General features: G+C 41.3%; 2 protein-coding genes across 2 annotated transcripts in view; both read left to right on the top strand.

The window, feature by feature from the left end:
* Positions 1–388: 388 nt before the first annotated feature.
* On the top strand, positions 389–15802 carry YIPF4 (Yip1 domain family member 4). The gene is made up of 6 exons (XM_089529714.1): positions 389–630; positions 3084–3246; positions 5911–6082; positions 9760–9837; positions 12045–12158; positions 14888–15802. Exons 1-6 carry the CDS (start codon positions 516–518, stop codon positions 15023–15025), a joined length of 780 nt encoding a protein of 259 aa, XP_089385840.1. The 5' UTR covers positions 389–515; the 3' UTR covers positions 15026–15802.
* Positions 15803–22574: 6772 nt separating this feature from the next.
* The window catches only part of BIRC6 (baculoviral IAP repeat containing 6), a 241574-nt gene continuing 241134 nt past the window's right edge, over positions 22575–23014 (top strand). The window contains exon 1 of the mRNA XM_089529449.1: positions 22575–22881. Within this exon, the coding sequence (XP_089385575.1) occupies positions 22575–22881 (307 nt within the window). The remainder of the gene's footprint in view (positions 22882–23014) is intronic.

The raw sequence follows: 23014 nt of genomic DNA, 5'->3' as shown, positions 1-23014 counted from the left end.
CCAGAAGCCTCAGCCATCTTGGCCAATGGTCTGGGATTCTGGGAGCTGAAGTCCAAAAAACCTGAAAGCCTAGAATTATTGGGACTCACTGAGAATGAGAGCAGCTTTCCCTTTATGGCCACCTCACAAGGGCCCAAAGCATCATGGGAAAGACTGTCCAATGGGCGTCCATGGCACAAACCAAGAAAACATTACCGGGGGGAGGGTTAAAACTCCGCTTTCCGACTCTCCCATTGGTAGCGCCCACACGGCCCTGACAATTAATCAACCAATCACGAGGCGAGGCGGCTCCTCCAGCCAATGAGAGGCGGGAGCAGCAGCGGCGGCCAATAGGAAGAGTGTGCCCTGCTAGCCAATTAAAGCAGGCTTTACAGAGGCCCAATAGGGAAGGGGGTCTCTGTGTCGCCTGTCACTTGGCGGAGGCATCCGCTGAGCGAGGGCCTCCGTTTGCCTCTTCCTCTTCCCTCCGAGGAAGGCTTCGAGGGCCCCCGAGTGAGGTCCCTCCGCGGGCGGCCATGCAGCCTCCCGGCCCCCAGCACCTGCCCCCTCCTGCGCCTCCTCCGCCGCCCCCTCCGCTCTACGCGCCCGGCAACGGGGACTTCACCTTCGTCTCTTCGGCCGAGGCCGACGGTAAGAGGGCAGGCGGCGGCCAGGCTGGGTCCTCCTTTCCCAGGGCACGCCCTTCGTCTCAGCCTCCTGTCCGGGAGGGAGTCCCAAGCGTCCTCCATTTCTGAGCCTGCCCAAGGTCTCCCAGGGCCACCGGAGCAGACAGGGCAGGGCAGCACCCGGTGCTCACCTGGTTCCGTAGTCCCTGGGTTGGTGCCCTGAGCCCAGACCCAGCCAGGGCTGCTCCTTCCCATGCCGTGCGTGAGTCGCCTGAGAAGCCCTGCAGTCACCCCACGAGATGCAGAAACAGGGTCCTGGGTGCAGGCGCCCATTTCTGTGCCAGGCAGAGTGACTGGGGCTTCTCAGAGGGTCCCTATCTGGGCAAGGCCAGGGGTGGGGGAGCCCTGTCTGAGCAGCTTCTTAGGCCTTCTGTGCAAAACCCCAAACTCTGCCCTTTAAGAGATTTTGGACTTCAGCACCCAGAAGCCTCAGCCGTGTTGGCCAGTAGTTTGGATTCTGGGAGCTGGAGTCCAAAATCCTTTGGAGACCGCTGCCTCAGGGTAAAGGCTCTTTGCCCTGGGGTCAGACCAGATCCTCTGGATCCATGCTGTATTGTGCCCCTAGGGGTCTTGCCTGCATCATCTAAACTAGACAAAACCAGGAGGGAACTGGACCATTTTGCCCATCCACAATGTATGGCAATCCTAAAACCTGGCCATGAAACCTTCCAGAGTCTAGTGGGTTTCATGGCCGAGTTTTAGGATTGCCATAAACTGGAAACAACCTGAAAGCACACAACAACGACAACCACTAACAAAGGAAGGCAGGAGAGCATCTGTGGGGCTCTTCCTGGGATTGGACAGAAGGACAATACTTTTGTTTAAAGGTTACACTGAATGAGGGAGGGGACATTTAAACACCATTTGGGGTGGGGATGTTATTAGATAAATACATCTCGATTATGGCAGACCTAGGATTCATAACTTATGTCATGGTTTCTGGGTCATGCGCTGCTAGCTTGGCTAGTTTCATCTGAGACATCAACATCCTGGAAGGGCCCTGTGGTGCACAAAGAATAAACAGACAAGTGGATAAAAAGCATGACGGGAGAATGTGGATGTGGCAGACCAGCTGGGTAGGTTTGCTGTGGCCTAAAACAGATTGCTAGCTTGTGTGCACAGATTTTCATTACACGAAGAGTAGCTTTTCTAGGCCAGTTGTTGTGGACTGTAACTCCCATCACCCATCTTAATGTCCATGACTGACTTGGGGAAGGCTAATGTAGGAGCAGCTGGAAAAAATTTGATTGGGTTATAAAGTTAATGTGGCTGATAGTCGCATGCACATTTGGTCTCAGGTGACAGGGTGAAGTAATGACTGAGGGAGAAATAAGTTCCACTCAGTTTACTAGTTGGGAGTGGCTGACTGTTTTATCGTGAATAATCACTCTGTTCTAATGGTCTACATTTCTAATGGCCTACAATATCTAAAGCAGGGTTTCCCAACTGGGTGTGTGTGACAGAGAGTGGCCTGTGTCCTTGAGCATCCACAAGTCATCATTCATTTGCTCAATTTAGACTTGCATTTTATGCAATGGGTTAAAATATTATTTTTTTAAAGTTCAGTTTGTTCACCCACAGTATTATATTGTATTTGTGGTTCAAATTTGTATTGTATTTGTGGTTTCAATTTGTGGTTTAAAAATTAGAAATTAGACTTCCTCATTTGCAAATGAAGAAGGGTGTGAACTTTAAACAAACATTTCCTAGGAGTTGGGCATAGAAAAGGCTGGGACTCACTGATCTAAAGCATCATGATGCACATCTTTGTGGTCATCTGTTATGCTGTTTGCATCAGTTTGATTTGTCAGATTGGAGTGATTATATGGCAACTTGTTCCAAAGAAGAAATATTTTAATACCAAAATTTCTTTTGTACTGCACAGATTTATAGAGCTGCTGCAGTATGGAGTACAGTCTAGACAGGGACAGTTATGGCCTCTAGAAAGGATGACTGTGCAGTACTTTATAAGAATGATGTTCACATGACTATCTGCAGCAGTGGAAGTGTCCAACCCAGTTGTTAAGCCCCCTTGCTCCCACTTGTTGGCCTCTAAGGTCATGTACTAATGTAAAACTGAGGCACATCAAATTTAGTTGCCATCTTTGATTTATAAAAGGATTTATCTGGTCTTGTGTTTAGGACCATACCCAATAGGTTAGATTTGTTGTGTTTTTTTAAAAAATCTTATACTGTGTGTATGTGTACTTTATATATTTTACCAGGTGAAATGACAAATCATCTTTAATATGCCATTTCACATGTGTGAAAGACAAAAAAAAAAGTCACATCCTTAGATCACCTTAAGATTTTGATATAGAGTTGATGTACCAAGACTTGTGTACAGCTGTATATTCCAGATTAGCAGGACTGTTTTCTTGGCTGGCTTCTCACAACTGTGTCCTTTTACCTGTCAAGATCTGAGTGGTTCAATAGCATCTCCAGATGTGAAGCTCAACCTTGGAGGAGGAAGTGGGGAATTTGGTAAAGAATCTACAGCAACTACGTTCCTGAGACAAAGAGGCTATGGCTGGCTTTTAGAAGTAGAAGATAATGATCCTGAAGATAATAAACCTCTCTTGTAAGTAAGCATTAAACAGAGATTGTTACTTTCATTCCCTCTCTGTAGATGGTTTTATAGGAAGGTGTGGTATCAGGGATGAACAAGGATGTGAATTAAAAAGTACAAATTAAATAATGTTCTAATGACTGATATTTGAATACAGGATGCTGCTCATGTAATTCATATGTCAGTTGAGGAATTTTTTTTATACATACATGCAAATATGCTCACCATGTCCATACACATATTAAACACACACACAGAGTTTGAATTCAGGACAACACGTCATTTTGTACACGTGTAGACATTTTTCAATCCAGCTGTCATAACTATAGACTAGAATATATCTTAAACCTTGACGGAAACAGTATATGAATGTGATATAAAAACAAGTTCATTTAAACAAAAGCTAGCAAAAAGGTTAGTTTAGAAGTGGAAAACTTGTGACTCTTCACGTGTTTGTTGGACGACAAACCCCATCTTCATTATCCATGCTGGCTATGTCTGACAGGTGCTAGAGTTCAACAGCATCGGTTGGTAGATGATAGACCACTTGCTTTTATAATTTGCTTAAAGTGGACACATTTACATTTATGTACCTTGAACTTTTTGAGCTTCCTTGAACAGCTCTCTTTTTTATAGTGCCATGATCCAGGTTACTTGTTTGTGCCTTGTCTTCCTAGGTGTCCCACTATGCTTTTCTCTCCTGATGCCTAACAGCTCAACATAGAGCTAATAGGTTCTTGGCACATAGGTCTTGGGGCTTATCTAGCTGTCAGCAACCCAGGATAAGTTGGGATTTGCCTTATTACTAGGAGTCTTGCTTGTATTGAAATGTCATAGTGCTTGTCTGGCAGCAGGGGAGGTTGCTAGGAAAACCCTTTGATTTCTTTTTTTCTAATATTGTCATTAATTTAACAATGGCTTTTACTAATCTACAATTTGATACTACCTGGATGATCTGGGATGGTCTTGAGCAAGGCATCAAGCTACTTCTCCCATTATGTCTAGAAGGAGCACTAAAGTGAAAGTCGAGTTTCCCTTTCAGTGAATTTGTGCTCATTATTATCATCATCTTCAAAGCTGGAATACATATTGAAAAGGAAAAGTGGTTTTGAACCAAAACTAGCCATTTTGTGAATCCAAGCCCTGAACTGGCTTGTTTTAGAAATTAACCTAGAAGTTTATCATACCTGGCTTTCAGTCTGCAATTAAAGTTGGAAAATAGTGCCCTTGGCAATACTTATTGCATGAGGTCACCTCCAATCCATTGCTGCTGTGCCTCAAAAAGTGTGGTTAGAACACATCTTTTCATTGATGTGGAAAATCCATCAATAAGTGCCCAATCATTCTGCTGTGCAATTACTCCTCAGGTGTGATACGTTCCTCCCATGGCAGTTCCAAGATTGGGCAGTGTTTTCTCCCTCCTCCTCCCCCATTCCCTGCACTATTTCCAAACTGGCTGGTTTTCTTTCTTTCTTTTTTCACTTTTCTTTCATCTTTGTTTCACTAAATCACACTGCCATAATTGCTACATTATAAATTTAAATTTAAAAAATCCCAAACGTCATGCTGGGTAGGGCATAGGGTAAGGAGGCAGGATTAAGGAGGAGTGTGGAAGAGAATATGAGGCTGTCAATAGCAGAAACACCCCGTCATGCTAGTAAAAGGATGTGCATTAAGGAGAGCTCCCAAACTGGTTACTATCCGAAGCACCACTGTCTACTTCATTAGGCAAAGATGTTAAAAATCATACAGGAGGGGGGCAATGATGATGTTAGTCACAGGCTGCATTTTTGTTAAGAAGTTGTTGTTGTTGTTCAGATGGTATGGAGGGATATCTATGTAGGCAGGCTGCTATTCCTTCTGGCCATGTTACAAATGACTGAGACATCCAGGATTGCAAATGAAGTAACTTTTTTGTGTTGCTAATGGAATTTAAATTTTATTTCCTGGCCTTTAAAATGCTTTGTCTCCCAGTACCACGTGCCCAGGAGTAGCAGTGGCCTGCCTACAGATATCCCTCCATACCATCTTAACTCAGAACAACACCAACATCTTGACAAAATGCAGGCCTGTGACTAAAATCGTCATTCCCCCCCCCCCCCGAATGATTTTAAACACCTTTGCCTGGCAAAGGAGCCAGTGGAACTTTGATAGCTTGCGACATGTATAATGTGTGTTTTTATTGGCCGAATAAAGGTATCACTGTTTTGTAAATTTTGGATGTTAATGTACTTTGCTATATAGCCAACATGGCTACCCCTGCATATATTTCTTGGTTAGAATCCATTTTGTTTTACTAACATAATGTTGACGAAAATGAGGCTCGTGTGATAAAGTCTTAAAGTTTATTTTAAATTAAGATCTCTGATTTGAATCTAGTGTTAAATCAAGATTCTTTAATACTTCACTTACCTCAGCAGAAGTACTCCTCATCACATGGTAAGGTTGGAGAAGCATGCAAACATGATGCTTTGCTTGGTCTTGAGGAGGTTTGTCCATAGTGCTGAATCATGATTTAGTGCCAGTGTGAACCAGGCTAATGTAACTAGAATACAAACATGTCTGAAAGTTCTGTATACATATACATTGGAAATACTTTGCAATTTTTGTTCCCTTTCCTAGTGGTCAAATAATTTTAGAGGCATATTATGAACGTCCTATTTTTTGTACCTTTAGGGAGGAGTTAGACATTGATCTGAAGGATATATACTACAAAATCCGGTGTGTCTTGATGCCAATGCCTTCCCTTGGATTTAACAGACAAGTAGTAAGAGATAATCCTGACTTCTGGGGTCCTCTGGCAGTTGTCCTGTTCTTCTCAATGATCTCATTATATGGGCAATTCAAGGTGGGTAAAGAGCTGTGCTATGAGCGGTCTTACATTAATTACCAGATGAAAAGGGTATTCCTTAATCCTGTACACATTTTATACATAAAGTAGGTAAACTACTTGGAAATAAAATGTTGGAACCTCTCCCCTCCCTGGTTCTTATTCACCTAGCATTGCTACCACTGCATCTGTTTTTGTTCTTGTAGCATGCTGCAGATATAGTTTCTTCTCCTGGACATTAAAAACAACTGTACTGCCCTCCTCCTCCAGCTCTTCATTGCATGTTGTAAACTTTGTAAGCCTTGCTTTACTTTTAGTCTGTTTTCCCCAGGTGGTAATAGAATAAATGTTGCAGACTGAATATTCTGGTGTAGTTCCAGCTATAGGTAATCACTGTGTGTAATAACTTGTGGCTCAGTTCTGGAATATTTGGTATAGTTCCAGCTATAGGTAATCGCTGTGTGTAATAACTTGTGGCTCAGTTCTGGAATATGGTTTTCTGTTTAAGTCCAAAGCCACATTTATCCAATTCTTTGGTGTCTGGAAGAGGATTGAAGTGTGCATGGGGACACATGTTCACAAGTATATTTGCAGTATCTCTTCCTTGATGGATTTAGGTGAATATAAAAATTGCCTAGCAGAGACTTGCTGGAAAGATACCGTCCTTTATTCTGTTTCCTGTGGTGGCCAGTCAGAAACTTACAAGAGGTCTGCATGCAGTGCTTGGAGGCAATAGTTCTTTCCTGCTTTTGTATCCCAGGAACTGCTATGCAGTGATATAGTGTATCTGAACCTGGAAATACCATAAATTATCATGGCTAGCAGCAATGAACAGACATTCTCTAAAACTACTAAATTTCTTTTAAAACATGTAAGTACTTTTAAAGTATAAGCCTTTAAATGAGGCGAGGAATACATCTGTGTTGTGGTGGAGGTGGTGGCAGTAGCCAACAAATATGTATGCAGGCAGAGAAACTCCTGAGACCCAGGTGATTGTATTCCCTCCGATTAAAATTTGTGGTAATCTAAATAGATAGCTTAGTTATGAGTAATATTTTTGAGATCTGCACCTAACCTTATTTTCCCCCCAAAGTCTTGTTATTTAGAGAACAAAGATTACTATAATGCAGGCTTTTTAGGAATACAACTATTTGCCCCAGATGTGTTTTCATCATCCTCGCCAGCATAGAGAAGGATGATGGGGAACTGCAGGCCAACTTCCTGTAGATTATCATGTGTTCCCCATTCCTGGTTTGAGTCAAGCTTCCCACTGACACAATTACATATGTTTCTGGCATAATAGTGCCAGTTTTGACAACTAAACAATTCTGCTGTACAACTGACTAGAGTATTTACACTGTTTTATTCTTTAGAACAGACCTTGCATCTCATTTTCCTACAATATACATTTTGCACATGTTACTTTGGCCTTGCCAGGGTGGATTTGATTTAAATAGTTTAAATTGAGTCTGAGTAGTGATTTACATTGTGATTTAAATAATGATTGAAATAAAATTGATTTAAATCACAATTTAAATCACTACTCAGACTCAATTTAATAATGTGACCCCCCCGCCCCCCCCCCCCCCCGGACTTGTTTATCTTGGATTGGCCTTTTTAGTTATCAATGCACTTGTAGAAAACGCGGGATGAGTTCTTCCTGAATCTTCATTCGCAAAGTAAAGCCAGAGGAGGACATATTTTGCACCACCCAGGGTTACCAAAGGCTCATTCTTGCTGATATAATCTTAATATTTACAACCATTTTGTAAATGGTTTCATTTTTAGAATAACTTCAGATCAGCTTTACAGTTATATCAAAAATACTGATGTGTATCTGTGCAGTAGTGGAGGTGGTGGCAGTAGCCAACAAATATGCAGGCAGGCATAGAAACCCCTGAGACTCAGGAGATTTTATTTTTTCCCCAGATTAAAATTTGTGGTAAGTTAAATAAATAGCTACTATAGTTATGAGTACTATTTTTGATCTGCACCTAATCTTATATTTTCCTTGAAATCTAGTTATTTATAGAGCACAGATTAGTATAACATGGGCGTTTTAGGAATACAACTATTTGCCCCAGACAAACACCAACTCCTGCAATATGAGATGTAACTTTATTGTTGCTGCTGCTTCTGAGAACCTAAGACTAGCATGCAGGAAAGGAAGAAGAGGTGTGGAATGAGATGTAATTCTTGGGAGGCAACATTTCATCTGAATGGTCTAAATGAAATGTGTGTGATGGCAGTAGGTGACCAGAGTTTGGTGTGGGGGAAGGGGAGAAGAGAAAGACTTTGATTGGAGATGAAGTAAAATAGAAAGAGAGGGGTGGTGGTGAGCATTCAGCAAGCCCGAGAAATTATCTTGTGGAAGGGCTAGCTTGGGTTGATGACATTAGATGGAAACTACAAGAGAGGAGCTGGAAGCACTCTTCCTTCTTGGCAACTGGTGTGATGCTGTGGCAATTGAGAGGCAATAAATAGGCTGGCTTTTGGTCTTCATCTCTCTCTGGTTGCCTTATCCCTCCCTGCAGTGAAAGTTACAGAACACTTTTGAACACTTAAAAGGATGACAAACTGAGAACTAAGATAAGAGAAAGTGGGGTTCCTGCTTAATAGCTGAAAGGTGCCAGTTGACAAATTTTGAATACTTGAGATGGGAGTAATGCTGTAGCCAATTAAAAATTTGCATTCTGCAAATAGCATTCTTCTATTAATTAATCGTGTAATTGCCCATTTGTATTGCAGAAACACATGTTATAGCAGAACTTACTGAACAGATTATTTGTGGAACTAATGTCCTTATATCCACTTTATAGGAAAAAAAATAACATAGCTGATATTTAATAGAAATGTGCAGCTTACAATTCCTCAAAAAATCAAATATAATGAAAATCAAATTTTATTTTTTTTAAAAAAATACCATTTTGTATCCTGCATATGACTCCACTCTGAATAATTCCATGCCATCTTAGCCACTTCTCTGCTTACCCCAACTCCAGATCATTTACTAACAAATTAAATACCACTAGTCCTAATGCAGTCTTGACAAATCCCACTTTTTTCTTCCTATTTTTTTCTGTTTAACTAATTACAAATTTATTAGAAGACGCCTTCTCTTAAACCACGAGTCCTAACTTTACTAAGTAGCCTTTAGTAAGAGTCTCTTTTCTTTTTATATTTAGAAACAGTTGAAGGCTGCTTCCACATTGGAGAAATAACCCAGTTTGGCACTATTTTAACTCTTTGTCTGGTTCAAGGCTATGGAATTCTGGGAGATGGAGTTTGTTGTAGGGCCCAGAGCATAGCCTTGAGCCAGAACAGTTAAAGTGGTGCCAAACTGGGTTATTTTTTCAGCATGGATGCATCCTTCAGTTGTTTTTGGTTTCAGTTCAAAATCGTGTATGCACATGTATTCACATTTCTTTTGTGACTATAAAGCTGGAAGTGTGCAAGTACTTAAGGGAGTTTGCCCACATAGTTGTGTGCACTTGATTATATGACTGGATTTCAGCCATGACATTTCCCCTAAGGACAATGCATTCATTCATTTCTTTTTTTTCTTCATTTGAATTTAAAAGTTGACAGCTTACAAAATTAGCTGAACTGCATCCCTTCATCATCATGTCAAACTTAGCAGTTCTTCATATATACAAAGGATAATAGTAATTAGATTCTTTTAAAATTTCCTTAAGGTTGTATCCTGGATCATAACTATTTGGATATTTGGATCCTTGACAATCTTCCTGTTGGCCAGAGTTCTTGGAGGAGAGGTAAGAATTTTGTGAAAATTAACTTGTTTTTTGAAAGCCCAATTTGAATTACTTTTAAATTATTTCTATCCATGTAACTTTTCAGAGTTGCATCACCTACTAAAAAGTGGCCTAAAAAGTGCTCTTAGATTCCTTGGAAAACTGATACTTGATCTCTCTTATTAGTTTAATTCAACAATATGGTATCAACCATGATTTACAAAATGTGGAATACAGAATTAATTGCCCTGGTATAGAATCATAGAATTGGAAGAGACCACAAGGGCCATCCAGTCCAGCCCTCTGCCATGCAGGAACTCTCAATCAAAGCATACCTGACAGATGGCCATCCAGCCTCTGCTTAGATACCTCCAAAGAAGGAGACTCCACCACTCTCTGAGGGAGTTTGTTCCACTGTCGGACAGCCCTTACTGTCAGGAAGTTCCTCCTAATGTTGAGATGGAATCTCTTTTCCTTTAGCTTGCATCCATTGTTCCGGGTCCTGTTCTCTGGAGCAGCAGAAAACAAGCTTGTTCCCTCCTCAATATGACATCCCACCAAATGTTTAAACAGGGTTATCATATCACTTCTTAATTGTCTCTTCTCCAGGCTAAACAACCCCAGCTCCCTAAATTGTTCCTCATAGGGCATGGTTTCCAGACCCTTCATCATTTTAGTCGCCCTCCTTTGGTCGCGATCCAGTTTCTCTTTTTGAATTGTGCCCAGAACTGGACACAATATTCCAGGTGGGGCCTGAGCAAAGCAGAATACAATGGCACTATTACTTCCTTTAATCTAGACACTATACTTTTATTGATAGGGGCTCAGGTACACACTATTTGGCAGACTGTATCTCCTTGTATGAACCAGCCTGCACTCTGAGATCCTCTGGAGAGGCCCTTCTCTCTTCCCAACACCATCCCAAGCACGGTTAGTGGGGATGTGAGAGAGCGTCTTCTCGGTGGCTGCCCCTAGACTCTGGAACTCCCTGCCAAGTGAGTTCAAAATGGCTCCCTCCTTGATGGCCTTCTGCTGGCCGGTTAAAACCTAACTGTTCATTCAGGCTTTTAAGGAATAGTTATAAAGACAGGCTAGGGTGTTGTACCATTTCAAAAAAATTTGATACTTTTTTTATATGTATAGTTTTAGCTTTTAAAATGCGTTTTATTCTTTTAATAACTATCTGTTTTAATATTGTAATAATTTCCTTTTTAATGTACTTTTTCTATGTTTTTAATTTGTACTGTTTTTTAATGTTTGAAGCCACTCTGAGTCCCACCTCTGGGAAAAGAATGGGATACAAATAAATATAATAATAATAAACAGCTGACATTACATTGAGATGGTAAATATATAAGGAGACTGGAAATTGATGGAGTCATGAGGTGTTATGGCAAAGTAGACAAGGGGACAAAATAAGGGGCTTCCAGCTGCTTTGAAGGTGGGTTTAGATGACACATGAGGTGAAAGTGGTTGGGAAGTGAAACAAAGTGCACTCTGGAGCTAAAAAACTGGAGCAAAAAGAAACTGGGGTACTCTGACTCAAAACAGAAAATGTGCATCTTCGCACCGGCATATAAGCAGCCCAGCGCTAATGCAGGACTGTGTCAAAGCAAAAACGTTATTGCCAATAATGCAATGGATATAATTACAACATATACAAACCACACAGTCCAACAATGGTATGGGGTGAAGGGGGTATGTAGGGGGGAGCCTCCATGATCCTTCTTTGCTACTGGATACACTGATGCACCAGTGCACTGTACAAGTGGTGCATCACATGTGCAACTGTGTAGCTAGTCATATGGGTGTCTAATGGAATGGCATCTGGGCAGGAAGAGCAAAGTAATTGGAGATCACTGGTAGTGTGTTTGTGTAATGGTGTGTATGCATAGTGGACAGGTGGCAAAAAAAAATCACACAGCATGGCTTGATGCTGTGTGGACAGCCGTTTGGGTCACATTAGGTGTGGGCTGGGTGAACAGCGAGGTTTTGACACAGCTTTCAGGAGCTTCTTTTTCTTGCCAGTCTGCTCTGGCCCAGGGTGAGGTTGTGATTGTTTTATATGGACTAATTTAATAAAACATCTTAAAAGTAGTCATTTTTTCATTTTTAAAGTTGCTTTCCTGGGCTGAACACTGAGCAGTCATTTGAAGGTCTTTGTTGCTTTTGATAAATAGTATGAGTTATTGGAAATAATGTCTGTTAACATCTTCTCAAATTTTCAGGTAGCATATGGTCAAGTTCTTGGAGTTATTGGATATTCTTTACTTCCTCTTATTGTAATAGCACCTGTACTTCTGGTGGTTGGATCATTTGAAGTTGTTTCTACGCTAATAAAAGTAAGTTCAGTATTTTTGGTAAGAGGATTATGCTCCATATATTAAAATATACCATTTCATTCCTCTGAAGTTTAGCCCATTTTCTCCATTTATAAAAAAGTGTCAGAATACGATGACCAGGTTCATTAAAGGAATGAACTTTATTTTCTGCTGTAACCAAAACTGGAGATGTACCTCTGTGTGCTTGGACATGGTGTGCTTCTCTTGTGGTTTGGTGCTTTTCGCAAATATAAGTATGCTCTCAGGGTAGAAAATAAAGGACAGGATCTGAAGAACCAGGCAGTGAATTCTGTAAGAATTGTGTCTTGAATGGCAGTTCCTACTTACACATGGCAAACAGGTTTTGGAATTAAGCTGATATTCATGGCAGAATTTTGATGTGAATTGTGGTTTCTTTATACAAAAGACAAAGAAAAAGGGTTATGTCTACCCATTTTATCAGTTCAGGCATTCCACTCTACCCCCCTTCTGTTTCTCCCCACCACTACCACCAAACTTTCACGCTAAAATACTGTGTTAATGGAGGTATTCGATTGTTTGATGAGATTTCCCATCTTAACATTTTAAATTGTGTGTACCTCTGAAAATATTGGGATTCCCAGAGTATCCTGATAAGTAAGTTCTGCTATACTGTGATAGCTGCATTCCTTAAAGTTACTGTTATAGAAAACTGTGCTCTAATAATAATAGGACTTGCATGAAAAACATGGTTAGGTGCAGATCCCAAAGGATATTACTGATATCTAAGATATTTATTTTATTTGCCACAAATGTTAATGAATAAATTTTAATGGGGACTCTTACCATTGAAAAACATAAGGATATATATTTATGGGAGGAATGTGCAAAGTATGGCTCCCAAGCCTCTTGAACCCCTCCCTCACTGAAAAAACCCTTAATACTTTAAACAGCTAAGTCTCTTCCAACTCTATGATTCTATACCTGAGCACAGATGAGCATCAGATTGCTGCATCTGCTTCACTCACTCTGGTTCTGGTTTAAAATTTTCATCCCTGGCTTGCAAATGCTTCCTCCTCCTCCTCCCTTCCATCTCAATCTGGTCCCAATTTATAAATTTCATCCCTTCCAAATGCTCTCACACCCTCTTTCCATCCCTCTTACTCATTCCTGTCATTTCCCAGTTTAAAATGTTGCATTGGTTATACAGTGCGCCCGTGTCATACGATTAATGGAGCACGCGCCCGTGGCGCTGCCATGCCGCTGCCGCATGCACGAGCCCCATTACTTTCAATGGGGCTCAAGCATACACATTTTTTATGTGTGGGGGGGGGGGGGGCGGTGGGTCCAGAACGGATCCCCTGCGTAAAAAAGGGCACACTGTAGGTCCAAACTTCCATAGAACAGATAAATCAATCAGGCTTGAGCTCCCTTCTTGGTTTTGTGTTCCATTTGCCTGGAACCTAATTTCATAAATTCATTCCTGTATCTGGGGTGCATCAGCACTTTTAGTACAGCAGTGGCCAAGCTAGTTTGTAATTTGTGTCTTTGAAAAACAGATTAGCAAGCTGTTTCCAGATTGTGGCTTTGGACCTTGCATTGTTGGTCCCAAACAATAGTTTGTTGATAGATTCGGGTTCAGACATTAAAATAAACCAAGATATGTGTATGTGAATATGTGTATCATAATTGCAATACTTGGCCTCAGAAGTTTGAATTTTTTTCCCTGGGTACATGAAAATCTGGCCTTAAGTCAAATTAAGCTTGGTCTGAGAAGATAAATGAAGCTTTAACTTGTTTGCATCCAATTTAGATTATATTGATTGTGATTTCCTGCATGTCAGGGGCGGTTGAACTGGATGGCCCTTGTGGTCTCTTCCAGCTCTATGATTCTATGCAGGTTGAGTACCCCTTATCCAAAATGCTTGGGACAACAACTGTTTCATTTTTCAGATATTGGAATATCCTTATTTATATATACATAGCACCAGTAGAATAGTACTACTGTATTTGTAAGGCTGAAGATCTGTGAAATGGCAGGAATCCAAGCATAGTGTTCAGCACAAATCCATGCCTCCTGCCATTTCACAGATCTTTGCATCTCTCTCCAGGCTCATGTCTCGTTGGTTCGCCACTTATGTTGTGTATGAGATGTGGAGCTGGAGAGGGACTGAGGATCTGAGAGGCATATGAACAGGATTATCGCAGCCACTTCCTCAAAGGTGGAAGCATGTGGCTGATAGCAAAATGTCTTTGGTTTTTGTAGATTTTCAGATTTCCAGTTTAGGGAAGCTCAATCTGTATAAAGGCAAATTATTTTGAAGAAGGGCGGACTATAGCCAAAATGTTTTATATCTCTGATGTAATTTTTTAAAAATAGAATTTAATTTAAAGTATTCTCTGTACAGTTTAGCACCATTCCAGTCGTCAGCTATTTTCACTGATATAGAAAAGTCATGAGAACTGTTGTATGAAAGTGATTTCAACTTGGTTTTCTTTTTTTAACTGGATGGAAACTGTCAGATGTACTAATATGAGGAGATTATATTATGAAATACTTGCATAACAGGCCTTCAATTTCTGTAATCAAACAATGCCTCACTTCCCAGGTTTGAAAACTCTGATGCTTAGCTCCACTAACTTACAAACCTTGGTTTCGGGTAGTTGTGATTAAGTTAGAATCTCATGTATTTGTTCTACATCTTAATGATGCTTTGTTGTAATTTTGGGGGCCTTTGTGTGATAACATTTTATCCTTTTATCTTTGTCAGCTTTTTGGAGTCTTTTGGGCTGCATACAGTGCTGCTTCCTTATTAGTTGGAGAAGAATTTAAAACTAAGAAGCCTCTCTTGATCTACCCCATCTTTCTATTGTACATTTATTTTTTGTCCTTGTATACTGGAGTGTGATCTGCTATATTGGATTTGGACAGGAAAAATGTCTTGCTCACTATGAAGGTTGGTGGAAAGTCACCTGATTGAGACAACAACTGCAAGAGACTTTGTCATATCTGGCAATCAGGGGTTCGATGGTAATCTAAATGTATCTGTGTATTATATTTAAGCAGTTTTACTTACAGTAAAAATTTATAACAGAGTTTTAGGTTTAAGATTTGTCAGATTTCTATTGAACAAAGAACATTGTGTATTTATAATCTGAAACTGCAGAACTGCACGAGCTTGTTACCTGTGCCAAAAGCACTAGGACCATTTGATAAGTTAAATGGAAGTGGAATTCCAGTTACTGGTGATAGTTCAAAAGTTTCATGTATTCAGCACAGATTCTATAGATGTATTTTTGAATTAGTTTTGGGATGATTGTTCAGTCTGGTAATCAAGACATGACATTTAATGTGGTGCCTTGAACATTCTTGATTTGGCTGTTGACTTATAAATTCTGATTTTTTAAAAAAATATTTTATGTTTATCTATATATAGTAGGCTTATGATATTTAATTGTTAAAAGGATTGACAGATTACATAACAATTGGAAGATCTAAGTGTCTGAACCAACTGTGTATGTGCTCTAGGAAAACATTCTTCTACAATGTTGATTTTGAAGTCTCTTTAAAAAGTAATTTTTTAATCTGGCTTTACAGTAGTGGTGATAATAGAAGAGAAAATATTAAATTACCGTTATGATTCTGAACAATGTCTTACAGTGGAATAAACATTGGTTCTCCAAAACTGCTTTGTTTTATAACACCTTGATTTGCATTTCTGACCTAATGGTTCAGGGTGTGGTCATATATTTTTTTTATGGTAAAAGAGCACTCCTTAATAACAGGATCTCATGGTACCCTTATGACTAACAAATTTATTACAGGGTGAGCTTTCATTGTCTATAGTCCACTTTATCTGAAGTGTAATCCAGAATTTCAGGACATACAGTACATGTGGAAACTGTGGAAAATAAAGTGGGCTGTAGGCTATGAAAGCTCATACAGTACTATAATAGATTGCTCTTTAAGGTATCTGTGTTATTGCTGCAAAAGCCTAAAATGGCTATTCCTTTTGATTTTCCTTAATAAGGCTCCACACTTGATAAATTAGAATGACAGGTACTGATTATGCACAAATTTAAATATACATTTTGATGACCAAGATAACTAAATATATTAGTGGCATCAATATTGTTGGTATAAATTACTTTTCCCACAAAAGAACTTCAAGAAGTTGCATCATTAAAGTAATAATTTGTTAAAAGTGTTTTCAGCTTTTCCAAAATAGATCTAAAACCCAATCCAGTCAAGGACTTGTGTATATAAGTAGAATTATGTCCAAGTATCATTCTGCTGAATTGGTAGCCCCAAGCATATCCTGAAGGTGCATCTAGTTGACCATCCAAAGAATGCAGTCAGCACTTTTACTGATTTAAGTGGGGTGTGATTTAAGTGGGATTTAAATAGGATGCACACCTCCATTCACAATCTTGGATAACTTGTCATGCATTCATCTCTAAATTTATAGTTTTGTTCTTGATTATATATGTCTGATGTTGTATCCTTTTGTGAAAAGGGCGCTAAAGGGCGTTGTTTAGACCTGACCTGTGTGTCAGCCTTTGACAATTGGGACAGCTGAGACAGAGGGAAACCCACAACCTCTGTCTTGCAAACCTGCTAATACATTACAACTCGGGTTGCAAAAAGGGTATTTGTATTGAGTCCTAAAAAGTCTATTTAAAATAAAGAATTAATTTTAATTAAATGGAAACAGTATTTGTTATTTTTCTGACTAACATTCTGCTACAGTTTATCACTGAATTACAACAAGGACCAAGTTAGTTTGTGTTAATTCTCTAAGCCAAATAAAACCATTATTGTAATGTTTAAAAGTCGCATAGTAAATAGTCAAGATGTAGATATTAAAACATGACCTTATTTCAGTTGAAGTTATTTCATGTTATCAGTGTTCAGGATCACAATCTTAAAAGAGTTCAAAATATAGCTGTGTTAGTCTATAGAATCGGTATGTAGAGAGATCTTGTAGCACCTTTGAGACTGACTGAAAGAAAGAAGTTGGCAGCATGAGCTTTCACAGACGGTCTCCAGTTAAAAACAGCACTTGCTATGTAATTCTAGAGTGACTGTGATCTAAACAGTGCATAACAAAGGGCCTTCCAGCTATAAGATTCTGACTATATTTTGTTATTATTTAACAAAAAAAGGCATATATTTGAAAAAAGAATTCTACATAAATGAAAATACACTACATTTCTATTTAAGTTTAAATGTTATTTTTGCAACTTTTGTAACTTTATTCATTTATGGACTGGTATATTGATTGAAAAGCTTTTTCTGACTTCATTGTAGACACATTTGGATATAAGATAAAAGTGTGAATGACTGTACTGATGATGAACAATTAAGAAATGCACATGCCTATGCAATTGGCTAATTATCAAGAACCCATTTGAATTCTGCATACTATCAATATTTAGTTCCCTAAAATCCTAATTGCTTTCATAACCTTTTCCCTCAGATGGCTGGATTCAAGTGTATATTAGGACTTAACGTCAGTTTTCATACACATGAGCAGAACTATATAATGTTTTCAAGGTGAAATATCTTTTTCATGTTCTGTACAAAGAAAACTATCAACAGTTATTGGATGGTTTCAACTGTTTGGTTTATAACATTAAATTTGATTAATTCCTATTATTAGTTGAAACTGTAAATATGGTAAATATATTTTAGGAAAAAAATAGAATTGCTTTGTTTGCAGACCACATTTAACATTTATTTATACTCTAACATAAAGAGATAAGAATCAGCATTTCATATTTTTAATTTCAGTGTTTCTAAGAATGTAAATAAATTTTTAGGATTATTGAAAATATTTCCTTTTGTCGTATTTGAAACCTATCTCTTCTGTTGAGCCACTGGGGTATAGTGGTGTGAGTGTTTGACTAGAATTCCAGGAGATGTGGATTCAAATCCCTGCTTGGCTATGGAAACTCACTGGGTGATCTTTAGGAAGTCACATTCTGTCAACCTCAGAGGTAGGCAATGGCAAACCCCTTCTACAAATCTTGTGAAGAAAACACAGTGATAAATTCATCTTAAGGTCCCTGTAGGCCGGAAACAACTTGAAGGCACTCAACCAAAAAATCATTTCTGTTTCACATTTGCTCAGAGGAATTAGAATGAAGGGCAGAAAGTTGGTTCTTGGCTGTGAAGTTTTGCAAAGGACAAATTTTAAGATGCATAATTTCATTAAAGTTAAAAAGGCCTAGAGCAAAGGTGGGTAACTTGTGGCCCTCCATATTTTTTGGACTGAAAATTACATCAGTCCTAGCTAGCACAGCCAATAATAAAGGATCCTGGGACCTCTGGTTCAGTAACATATTGAGGCTGTATGTTTCCCTCCACCCTGGTTCAGAGCATATGAAACAAATTATGTGGCATTTTCTAACATTATGTCATATTGAAGATGGATCAAGCTTTTTTCTGCTGATAGAGTGATTAGGACATGGAGCAATAGATTCAAACTACAGGGAAAGAGATTTCATTTAGACATTAGGAAGTATTTGATGGTAAGAACTGTTTGACAGTGGAATACACTGTCTTGGAGTGTAGTAAAGACTCCTCTGGAGGTTTTTGAACAAAGGTTGGGTGGCCACCTGTTGGGAGTGCCTTGTTTTTGTATTCCTGCATGGCAGAGGGTTAAGAGTGCATGGCCTTTGTGAGCTCTTCCAACTCTGATTCTATGATCCATTATTACAGTAAATGGTTTTTAACAACCCACTCAGCTTCATCAGATTTATGAAACATTAGTGTTGTGTTCATGTACACACATACACATGGATGTGGGGGAGAAAGATTCCATCTAAACAGTGAAGACGGAACTGAAATGCAAAACAACGAAGAGTCCTAGAAACTTAACAACATTCAGGGTCTGTGGGAGTATTACAGAACTGCACAGCAAACAGAGGGATTGTTAGATCCCATTAATTCAATTGAGGTCAAAGCTTAATTACAAATAAATGTGGTATCACTGAATTTGTTACATCTTGCTTACCAAGGCTTGCTTGGAACCTCTTTTCATGTCAGTTTTGTAAGAAAATGTATGTCAGTAACACCTTTAATCTATCTTGGTAACAAATCAAGTGGCAGGCTAGTAATTCCTGCATTGAACATGTTTCTAGGGAAAGTAGTTGCCCAACTACAGGCATATGGCACTGAGACAGAAAGATGGAGGTAATGAGATTCCCATCTCTGTCTGTTTAAGTTATAGGGTGCACTGGTTTGAGTGTTGGACTATGACACTGGAGACCAGAGTTCGATTCCCAGCTTGGCCATGGAAACCCACTGGATGACCTTGTGCAAGTCACTTTTCAGCCTCAGAGGAAGACAAAGGCAAACCGCCTCTGAACATATCTTACCAAGAAAATCTCATGTTTTAGAGCAGTGGTTCCCAAAGTGAGCATTACACAGCCCCGGGTGGCAGTGGAAGGTTCCAGGGGGGCAGTGAGAGAAAAGTAAGTATGGGTGTGCAAGAAAGACAAGGGGAACCAGCAGCCTTTAGGACTATGGTGGGGATTGCATGAAACTTCTTTTCCGGGTCCTCAAAAAAACCCACCACACAACCTCACTGATAATTTTGCGTGGTGCTATCTCCCGCTCTGCCTGTCCGTGTGAGTTCACTCCCTCACTGGCATCTTTTGTTAGTACAGTGCACCTGCATCATACGTGGGTGTGCTTTATGTGGCTTTCAGCATATGCTGAAAGCCACGCGGGGAGGAAGGGACTAATGGGGTGCATGCCGCCACGTGCACAAGCCCCATTCATTTAAAGCGGCATGAGCATACACGTAATTTGCTTTATGTGGGGGAGTCTGAAATGGATCCCCCGCATAAAGCAAGGGCGCACTGTAGTGTCAGTTAGGAAGCTCTCACGGGGCTTGGGCACAGGGCATTGCTTTTGTAGCGTGGAGCAGCACTATTTTGGGGCAGACTGGAGCAAAGATTTAGAGCACATGGTAGTGGGGGCGAAAATGGTAGCAAAAGGGAGCTTTCAAATTTGGGACCCTACTTAAGCTTTGTGAGCTTTGCTGGGACTTGGCTGACAGGTTGGAGTTGCACTGCTGCTCCTACTTTCATCAGACGGAATGAGAGAAGAGATAGCAGACAGAAGAAACCTCTTTTTTGTGGGAGAGTGGGCACTTGAAGCTGTGTGGGGGAGACATGTCTAAAGCTCTGAGAGCATTTCTAAAGAGTGGGGTATAAATACAAATAATAATGTCTCAGGGGAAGGAGTAACTGCTTGATGATTGGAAAGAGTCCTTTGTTTTGGAGGGGCACCTGTAGTTAAAATCTCTCTCTTTTCCAGCCCACATGTCTCCAGAGCATGTGGCTTCTGTAAACCCCCTACACACAGACACACTGGCTAAGCCTTTCTCTGTCCCGATGAAGGATTGAAAGTTCCTCCTGTCTGGGAAGACGCTTCTCCCTTGCACCTGATCACCCTGGGAGCAGCAACTGAGCAGCAACCAAGAGGCCTCTTGTCCACACTGGCCTTCGCCGCAAGGCTGGCACTGGTAAGAAGCTTCTCGGTCGCTGCTTAGCCAGCCGCTCAGCTACTGCCCCCAGGATGACAGGGCACAAAGGGAGTAGCAACTGAGCAGCCAAACAGTAATCAAAACGACTCACTTGTGCTGGCCTTTGCTGCAGAACCGACATAAGCAAGAAGCTTCTCAGTTGCTATTTAGCCAGTTGCTTGGTTGCTGCTCCGAAGGTGACTGGATGCAAAGGGAGCAGCAACTGAGATTTGGTTGTTTTGAATTTACAGTAGAACAGTAGATCTAATATATATATATATATATATATATGCCCGGGAGGTGCTGGGGTTGTTGTCCAAAAGGAAAGGGGGTGGTAGCCCCAAAAAGTTTGGGGACCATCAGAGTAACCTTAAATTGTAAATGACTTGAAGCCATCGAAGTCACAAGTTGGAAATTACATTTTTATTTAAACATGTTTTTTAAACATAGAATCAGGACAGAGTGTTTTTTTTAATATGGGGTGTTGTTTTTTTGTTAGTTAACTTATGTATGCTTTTTGAATTTTATACTATTTTAAGTAGTTGATTTTAATTGGTTTTTTTTTTGGGGGGGGGGGATTTTTATTGTTTTGTTTTAATAGTATTTTATGCCATGAGCCAACTTGGGTCCCTTTTTGGGAGAAAGGTGGCACAGTACTGTAATGAAAATAAAACAAATAAATTTAAAGCAAACGACAACAAAACACAGCCAGGATGATCCAGCATTTAAAGACAAGAATCAGAACATTGTTTCTAATTCACTCCAAGCCCAAAGAACTGATCAGGGGGGAAATGCTGCTTCTTCCTGCATTTCAGTAAAAACAAGCCCACTTTCCAGCTCCTTTGGCTTGTACACTGGGAGTATGCGCATGCGCAGCATATCCCTAAACCCAGGGGGAGAAACCTCCTTCTGAAGGGCTTCCCCCTAAAAGACTACAATTCCCACAAGATTTTGCTATTGACCACATTGCTGGGGGCTTCTGGGAAGTGTAGTCCGGCCAATAGGGACACCCAAAGGCAGCCCAGCCTTGCCCTAAAGCAATGGTCTCCAAACTCTGCTGTTTAAGGGAATTTCGGTCTTCAGTTCCCAGAATCCCAGACTATTTTCCAACATGGCTGAGGCTTCTGGGAGCTGGAGTCCAAAATCTCTTAAAGGGTACAGTGTAGGGACCACTGCCCAAAAGCAATGGAACTAAAGGCAGCGCTGCCACCCTTTGTATTACAGAGTGGTGAGAGAAACATCCCTCTGATGAAGGGCTTCCCCCCAAAAAGACTACAACTCCCACAAGCTTTCTCCATTGGGCACGCCGCTAGGGGCTTCTGGGAAACGTAGTCCGTCCATACGAAACGCCCAAAGCCAGCCTAGCCCTGCTTCCCTTTATATTACGAAAGGCGCAGGGGCGGAGGAACTTCCGTTCCCCCAAAAGACTACAACTCCCACAAGCGTTCCCCATTGGCCACACCATTGAGGGGCTTCTGGGAAGCGTAGTCCGGACCAATACGAAACCCTCCCTTTATATTACGGAACGGTGAGAGGCCGCGTGACGTGACACCGGTGGGCGGAGCCTGTTGGGGCGGCGGCAGCGACGTAGCAGCGCGCGAGAGGAAGAGAGCGACCTGACTTTCCTTCCTTTCTTCCTGTTGGGCCTGCTTTTTAAGGGCTGTTTTTTAACCCCTTCGTGTCGCTCCGGCACTCCACATCCGGCGTGGCTGCGTCACTTCCTGCCGACGCCCGTTTTCTCTCTCTCTCTCTCTCTCTCTCTCTCTGTCTTTTTCCCTTTCTCCCTCGGTCTCCCTCTTCTTCCCCTCCCCCTTCTCCGGACCCGGATGCTGAGCAGCGGCGGAGGAGGAGGCTCCTCTCGGGACTGTCAGTGAGCGAGCGGCTCCGCTCCTCTCCTCCGCCGGGCCTCCATTTCCTCGCCATGGCGGAGGCCGGAGGCGGCGGCGGCGGCGGCGGTGGAGGAGGAGGTTTAGGAGCAGCGGCGGCGGCGTCGTCGTCCTGTTCCTTCTCCTCGGCCGCGGCGGCCTTGTCTCCTTCGCCGTCGAGCGGCCCAGGCCTGTGCGAGTGGCTGCTGCTGAGGGACGGCTGCCTGCGCTGCGACGCCGATGGGCTCTGCAGCCTCTGCTACCACCCGGCCCTCAACGCCATCCTCGCCGTCACCGCCCGCGGCGCCATCAAAGTCATCGACGGCACTTCGGGCGCCACGCTCCAGGCCTCGGCCCTCAGCGGTGAGAGAGAGACGGGATGCATCCACACTGGAGGGATAAACCGGTTTGGCAGCGCTTTAACTCTTTCTGCCTCAAGGCTATGGAATTCTGGGAGTTGGAGTTTGTTGTTTGTCCGCTCCGCTCTGGGCCCCAC

This window comes from Sceloporus occidentalis, unplaced genomic scaffold (assembly GCF_023333645.1).
Source record: "Sceloporus occidentalis isolate IW3139 unplaced genomic scaffold, rSceOcc1.0.p SCAF_6, whole genome shotgun sequence".
NCBI classification, from domain to species: domain Eukaryota; kingdom Metazoa; phylum Chordata; class Lepidosauria; order Squamata; family Phrynosomatidae; genus Sceloporus; species Sceloporus occidentalis.
Note: the sequence above shows the minus strand (reverse complement) of the source record. Positions and strands in the feature narration are given on the sequence as shown.

Coding starts and splice junctions, on each gene's coding strand:
- YIPF4 (XM_089529714.1), top strand. CDS start 516: ATGCAGCCTCCCGGCCCCCAGCACCTGCCCCCTCCTGCGCCTCCTCCG. Junction 9,838..12,044: donor CCAGAGTTCTTGGAGGAGAG/GTAAGAATTTTG, acceptor TCAAATTTTCAG/GTAGCATATGGTCAAGTTCT. Junction 12,159..14,887: donor TTGTTTCTACGCTAATAAAA/GTAAGTTCAGTA, acceptor TATCTTTGTCAG/CTTTTTGGAGTCTTTTGGGC.